The sequence below is a fragment of the Pituophis catenifer genome, unplaced genomic scaffold (genome assembly GCF_029215685.1).
Source record: "Pituophis catenifer annectens isolate HBS135680 unplaced genomic scaffold, rPitCat1.0.hap2 SCAF_15, whole genome shotgun sequence".
Classification (NCBI taxonomy): domain Eukaryota; kingdom Metazoa; phylum Chordata; class Lepidosauria; order Squamata; family Colubridae; genus Pituophis; species Pituophis catenifer.
This window is the reverse complement of record NW_027256895.1, coordinates 8825757-8832687: the sequence shown is the minus strand read 5'-3', so window position 1 is coordinate 8832687 and position 6931 is coordinate 8825757. Positions and strand designations below refer to the sequence as shown.

The following is a 6931-nucleotide window of genomic DNA, read 5'->3' as shown; positions in this document are numbered from 1 at the left end:
GTAAAGGTACTCTTTATGGCATGGAAATGACATCCTTTTGTGCAGCTCATTATGCATATACAAACTGGGTAGAATTTAGTTAATGATGTCATCATACATTTTACACCTTTCAATCCCTTTCACTTGCCATGGCAGGTTTGTTTTATTTTATTACATTATTCTATATTTTATATTATTTTATTTTATTATTTCATTTCATTTTAGTATTTCATTTCATTTATTATTTTATTTTTTTTACAATATATCACTTTATTATTTTTACAAACAACCAAAAGCAGCAAACATATCCAATATACTGTCCCCCTTATTTTTTCCACGTAGCAACAACCCTTTGAGGTTCACTGGTCTGAAAAACAGTGTTTGGTCCAAAGTTATGCAGTTGGATTTCAGGGCCAAGGCAGGGCTTGAACTCATGGTCCCTTGCTTTTTATTGCAATTCCTTAACCACTAGACCAGACTGGAATCCCTTTAAATCTAGAAATTATAGAGAAACCTCAATGAAAGAAAGAGTATAAATTGCAAAGGCACCAAATATCAGGTTCTTTCCCTGAAATTGCATACAATCCACCATTGGTCTTTTAATTAGGGGAGCCAGAAAGAAAACATGATAGACTAATTTCTCTTTGTGAGTTGCTTCCTGTTGTTGAGGTCAGGTCGCAAAACAATGATGTAGCACTTTGGCAGGAATATGCACCCCAATAATGCAGCACTTGAGGACAAGATGGAGAAGACTTCCACAGCTACCATGGCTTTGCCTTTTGTGCTCAGATAGGCTGGAAAGAAGGAGATCCACACGCTGCAAAAGGCCAACATGCTGAAGGTGATGAACTTGGCTTCATTAAAGCTGTCAGGTAATTTGCGGGCAAGAAAAGCCACAATAAAGCTGGCGAGGGCCAAGATACCCATGTAGCCCAAGACACAGTAGAAGAAGAAAGCTGACCCCTCATTGCACTGTAAAATCATTTCCTGCAGCTCTGAATGCATGTCCAACTCAGGGAATGGGGGAGATGTCAACAACCAAAGAATACAAATGCATGCTTGTAACAGAGAACACGAGAGGACGATAGAAAAAGCCAATCTTTTCCCTAACCACTTCCTCATCTGAGAACCAGGTTTAGTGGCTATGAAAGCAACAACCACGGTGATTGTTTTAGCCAGAACACTAGAAATGGCCACTGAGAAAGTGATGCCAAAAGTTGGTTGTCGGAGAAGGCAAGTCACATTGCCAGGTTGGCTGAGGAAGAAGAAAGAGGACAGAAAACAGAGGAGAAGATAGACAAGCAGGGTGTAGGTGAGGGACCGGTTGTTGGCTTTGACAATAGGAGTATCCCTGTGCTTAATAAAAGTTCCAAGTACCCAAGATGTCAAGAAGAAGAAACAAAGAGCAGCTGAAGCTAAACTGATTCCTAATGTTTCTTCAAAAGTTAGAAACACCACCAGTTTCAGGATACATCCATTCTTTTTTTCATTTGGATAATGATCTTCTGAACATTCAAAACAGTCATCCATATCTGGAAAAAAAATCAAGGAATTTCTTATTGTAATAATTCTAGACCATTGAAACTCATGTAATATTATTCATCCTAAATTGGTTTATTAAAGATTTCTTAAATTCAAAGAAAATTGATAGAATGCGTAACCTACCATTTTGATCTGAAATCTTCCCTTCTGGGCATGGAACACAGTCAAAGCAGCAGAATTGATTTCCCTCAATCCTTTTCTTCCAGGATCCAAAGAAACAAGGGTCATTGCATCGAGAAAGTGGAAGAACCTGGTGATAATCATAAAAGGTTTTGAAAAAGGAGAAATGTAAAAGAGTTTGTGATGTTTTCCTTTATGGAGGAAAATTATTTTTGACTTCCACAAAGTCTACTGAGTTCATCGACTTCATCAACAACTTAAAAATTGACTAATCAGAATAATGTACAAATGGTCCTGTTTGAAGGTCAAGGTGAGCAAATAATTACAGATGGTGACAATCTCATGGAAACATGTCCACTTGTATGATTTCAAAGAGAACTGGAAACCAAATATGCAAATATGGCTTTTACATTGTAATATCATTTTGTCAATTTGGGAAATTCTTGATCATCAACAACATTTAAAAGAATATGCCATTGTTTATTTAAAAGAAACAGAAATTAGACTTCTAAAGAGAGTACATTCATTATGGGATCGTAATGGATTAAGGCATTTTTGATTCAATAATTTGATACCTGGTTAAAAGCTGGGTGCCAGATAATCACATCGTCACCAATGAGTAATTCCTTCCCCTTTGGTGCCTTGAGATCCATCTTTCCAACTTTGACTCTCTGAAAGGATCTGTTTGGAAAAGTGATCAAGTTGGTGATGTCGAATCCACCTGTTGCTTCCCCTTTCTCATTCAGGAACACTCTCTCCCCAGCTGAATTGTTGAAAGCAATGCCTTGAAGAAATGAATGGAGCTAATTGAAAGAGAATAGAAGAGAGAGGGAATTGAAAACAATATAATAGAATAGAGAACATCATAATCAAGTTTCATTCAATAATTCTTCATAGTCCAATTACTATTATTGAATATGTACACTTAGAAATTTGATCATCAATATCGCATGGAAATGTACATGTCCACTCTATTGTTTATTTGATATTATATTAAGAAAAGGTAAGCATGAACTGAAGCAGAATGAAATTAGGCTTTGGGAATTATGTAACTTTCTTCAATTATGTTTTAGGTGCACTACTTAAACAATTAATTCAAGATAGAGCATATATAATCTTTCCCGTTGGTGGAAAGCTGTTTGAGAGTCTCAAGGTTTGACTAACTTCCTTTCACCAGATTTTAGAACCTGAGACTCAAGCATTCTTTGACACATAGATGAGAGGAAGAGATTATTGCAAACATAGGTTTGTTTCATAGTATGGATGCCACATGTAAAAAGGACCACTTTTATTTTACTTCTGTAAAACTCTGATAGCAATATCACTTAGACTTATATACCGCTTTACAGAGTTTTACAACCCTCTCTAAGTGGTTTTACAGAATCAGCATATTGCCCCCAACAATCTGGGTCCTCACTTTACCCACCTCGGAAGGATGGAAGGCTGAGTCAACCTTGAACCTGGTGACATTTCAACTGCCAAATTGCAGGCAGCTGGCAATCAGCAGAAGTAGCCTGCAGTACTGCACTCTAACCACTGCACCACCGTGGCTCATGGAGCTTTCTGATAGAGACATGAAAATTTCATGAGCCACAGAGAAAGTTCTTGGAAGAGACAATGAAAAGTAATCTAAATTATCATTTTAACTATGTCTTATTGTGCAAGCTATCATGATTTACCTAATAACTCCTACTGACACTTAAAACATAATTTATATGTATATGTCATCCATGCTTCTGGATGATCGGAATAACAAAATGACAGAGTAATAGGAAAACAGAATAACAAGAGAAATGAGTTTTCTGTATCTATTTTAAAGAGCACACTATAACAAAGTTGCAAGGAATCTTGGAAATCTTCTACTTAACACTCTGCTCAAGGAGGTGACTGTATACCATTTCATAGAAATGGCTGTCCAATCTTTTCATAAAAATCTTCAGTGATGAAGCAAACACAACATCTCAAGGCCAGCTGTTCCACTAATTCATTGTTCTCATTGTCCGGAAATTCTGTCTTATTTCTATCTTGTTTCTTATACTTGATTGCACATGCAGAAAATATTAAGACTTTCAACATTGAGTTCAAAAAATCATTTTATGTCAAACTGCTCATTGAAATAAAAGAAGTGTCCAATGCAAAGGAAATACCTGCCAAGACTGCAGATTTGGAAGATCAGTTTTTCTATGCATCGTAGTTGTCTTCCTATTGAACCCCAACATGTATAGATCCTGCAAAGCATGAGCCACAGAATAAACAGCATTGTAGATACTGTAGCTTTGGCCGGTCATTTCCATTTCAAACAAAGGCCCAGGAAGATCCCCCAGCTGCATCTCCCCAGTGCATTGCCTACTGTGCATTTCTTGTAACCCTGGTTTTGGAAATGAACAATCAAATGCTTGCTCCCAAACGTCCTGCAGAAACCCATCTCTGGAGACTGAAAGTGGATTGATGGTCTGAAGAAATTCCTTGAAACCTACAACTTCTGTTGAATGAACAGTGAATGAAATTGCCCCATGGAACATCTGGAGGCCCCAGTTGATTTGAAATCCTGATAACATGAAATTGATCTGTGCCGTCATGATCCACACCTTTCCCAATAATGTAATTTTCTTGCTGTCAGGATCTACTGGAGACACTACAAATCTTAGCCACGTAATTGTCAATGCTTCTCCATAGACAAGAACTGCATTGACCTTGCTATTCATCAAATGAATGGAAATAATTGAGATTCTTTGAAAAAATTCTTGGAATTCTTCCATGTGGGCCAGTTGTGAAAGCCTTTCTATAAACGCTGAGCAGATTCCATTCTCTGAAAGTAAGGGCTGCATTTTTTGTAAGAATTTTTCTCCATCATTGTTATCAACAGCAAAAATCCCAATCCATGTCCACTTGTAATAGTGAAGCAGTTGGATAATCCCAATGTACTGATGGTCCTCTTTTGGGACCATGAAATAAAGTGAAGAGAGCTTACTGGTCTGGAATTCTTCTTGGGCTAATGAGCCGTATGTGAGCTGCAAGAAAGTGGAGTAGTATTCTCTTGAGTTGTTAGATTAAATCTGATTGTCCTGCCTAGTTTCATATGACGGCCATGGCCAGGGGGGCTTTTTATCAGGTCCGCCTGATTCACCAGTTGCGTCCCTTTCTGGATCGGGACTCCTTACGCACAGTCACTCAGGCACTCCTCATTTCCCGCCTTGACTACTGCAATGCTCTCTACATGGGGCTCCCCTTGAGGAGCACTTGGAGGCTCCAACTGGTGCAGAATGCGGCCACGCGGGGGATTATGGGAGCGAGGGGGCGCTCCCATGTGACACCTCTCCTGCATTTGCTTCCAGTTGTCTTCCGGGTGGGCTTCAAGGTGTTGGTTACCACCTTTAAAGCGCTCCATGGCATAGGACTGGGTATTTGCAGGACCGCCTTCTGCCGCCGATAGCCTCCCACTGACCATTATGCGCCCACAGAGAGGGACTCCTCAGTGTGCCATCAGCCAGGCAATGTCAGCTGGCGACCCCCAGGGGGAGGGCCTTCTCTGTGGCAGCTCCTGCCCTCTGGAACGATTTGCCCCCAGAGATACGAAGGATATTGGATCTCTGGGTCTTTCGCCGTGCCCTAAAAACTTTTCTTTTCCATCAAGCAGGGCTGTCGTGAACCCCCTCCCCCTTTTTTAGTCTTTTTAGTTTTTTAGTTTTAAATTGTCATGAGGTTTTAAATTGAATTGTTTTAAATTGGGCCAGTTATATAATTCTTTTAACAATTTTAAATTTTGTATCTGCATGTGTTTTAGCTCTGGCTGTTCACCACCCTGAGTCCACTAGGAGAAGGGCGGTATACAAATTGAAATAATAAATAAATAATAAATAAATAAATAAAATATATCCAATGAAGGAATTATTTCCCTGAAATTCTTCTAAGTATTAATATGGAAAGGAATTTCTTGGAATTATTTCAGACACATATGATGATATAAACTCAACCGATCAATTCTTTCCATAGAAGCAAAGAGTTCAAATCTTCCCTCTGGTATGGAATGTCTATGGATTCATACTTTCAGTATTTGGCATAGTAGTTTCAAAATTATGCTAACTAATAGACCTTAAGCCAGGAAGAACATCTTAACACAAACCTGAGACTAAATTTTAATGCTTCTTAATTATTCAATAACAATAATGGCACTACAATATAGAATTTTTCTATTTAATTCTTTCACAACTTACTTGTGGAATCTTGAAGAAACTCATAATTTCAGCAATATGAGATGATGATGTGAAATCCAGTCCCCCAATGATTGCCATGAGATTCTTCTGGCTATCACATTTGTAGTTAGGGACAAATTCCTGGGATTTGAAAAGCAGGTCCAGAGTGGTGCGATACGTCATCCTAGCATTGTTGTAACTGTCATAGATGTGGAACCCAAGAGTTACGTTAGGTAAGATCTGGGAGTCCTCATTGATCTCCTTCACAGCAAAGGCCAAGGCAAGGACATGTTGATGAAATTTGGTGAATACACTGCAAATAGGTTAAATCCATTGAAAAAAATAATTTTACAACCTTGTACTGTGACATCATTTCTATATGAATAACAAACTTTTTTTTCTCTGACAGTAGTAGGAAGATTACAGCTTTGGTACAATGCCTAATAATTCATACAGAGCTCAGATTTATTTTAAACAGCATTCCCATGACTTCCAACAAATATCTACTGCAACAAATACAAGTAGTAACATTTTTCAAAGTACTATATTTATTTTCTATGAGATTTTCAGAAAATGATATATGAACAGATTCTGGAGGTATCACTCATTTACTGTATGTAGGTTTTGTGAGCAGAGACAGTGCCAAACCTTTTTTAAAAATATCATTACCTCAGTAAATGTTCAGATAGAGGTTTCTTGATCTGAAATTTTGTACATTTCATGTGAAACACTTTAAAAGAATGTAAAGAAGGTTATTTCTTCTGTGATAACTAGATACAGTTGAAAGAAAGACAAGGCATAGATTACATTAAAAACACTACATGTATGCACAATCAGCTTTTATTCATATAAAAGAGTTTTGAAAGCCTGCATAAGATTAGCTAAAGAAAATAAAATCCTTACCCTGGTACTTCATAAGGAGTTACAGAAGGATTTTCACTAAATTTAAATTTATAAAAGTGGTAAACGATGTGAGATGCCATTCCACCAATGATGAGGTCTCCAGGCTGGTACCACTCATGTGGAACAAGGAAAGCATCACTTGCAGGGCAGCTCAGAGTACCTACTGTATGCACCAAAAACATCAGAAGGAACAT

At 38.0% G+C, this 6931-nt stretch overlaps 1 protein-coding gene across 1 annotated transcript; it reads right to left on the bottom strand.

Annotated features, from left to right (window-relative positions):
- Positions 1 to 612: 612 nt before the first annotated feature.
- LOC139324305 (vomeronasal type-2 receptor 26-like) lies at positions 613 to 6931 on the bottom strand. The gene is made up of 4 exons (XM_070954027.1): positions 6738 to 6931; positions 5856 to 6147; positions 1645 to 1771; positions 613 to 1511 (listed from the first exon to the last, which is right to left on the bottom strand). Exons 1-4 carry the CDS (start codon positions 6929 to 6931, stop codon positions 613 to 615), a joined length of 1512 nt encoding a protein of 503 aa, XP_070810128.1.

Bases quoted from the DNA above. Each gene is read 5' to 3' on its own strand.
- LOC139324305 (XM_070954027.1), bottom strand. From the start codon at position 6,931: ATGTTCCTTCTGATGTTTTTGGTGCATACAGTAGGTACTCTGAGCTGC. The intron at 6,148-6,737 runs GTAAGGATTTTA...ACCTATTTGCAG, and splicing joins ACTCCTTATGAAGTACCAGG to TGTATTCACCAAATTTCATC. The intron at 1,772-5,855 runs GTAAGTTGTGAA...GATTATCACCAG, and splicing joins GTTTCTTCAAGATTCCACAA to GTTCTTCCACTTTCTCGATG.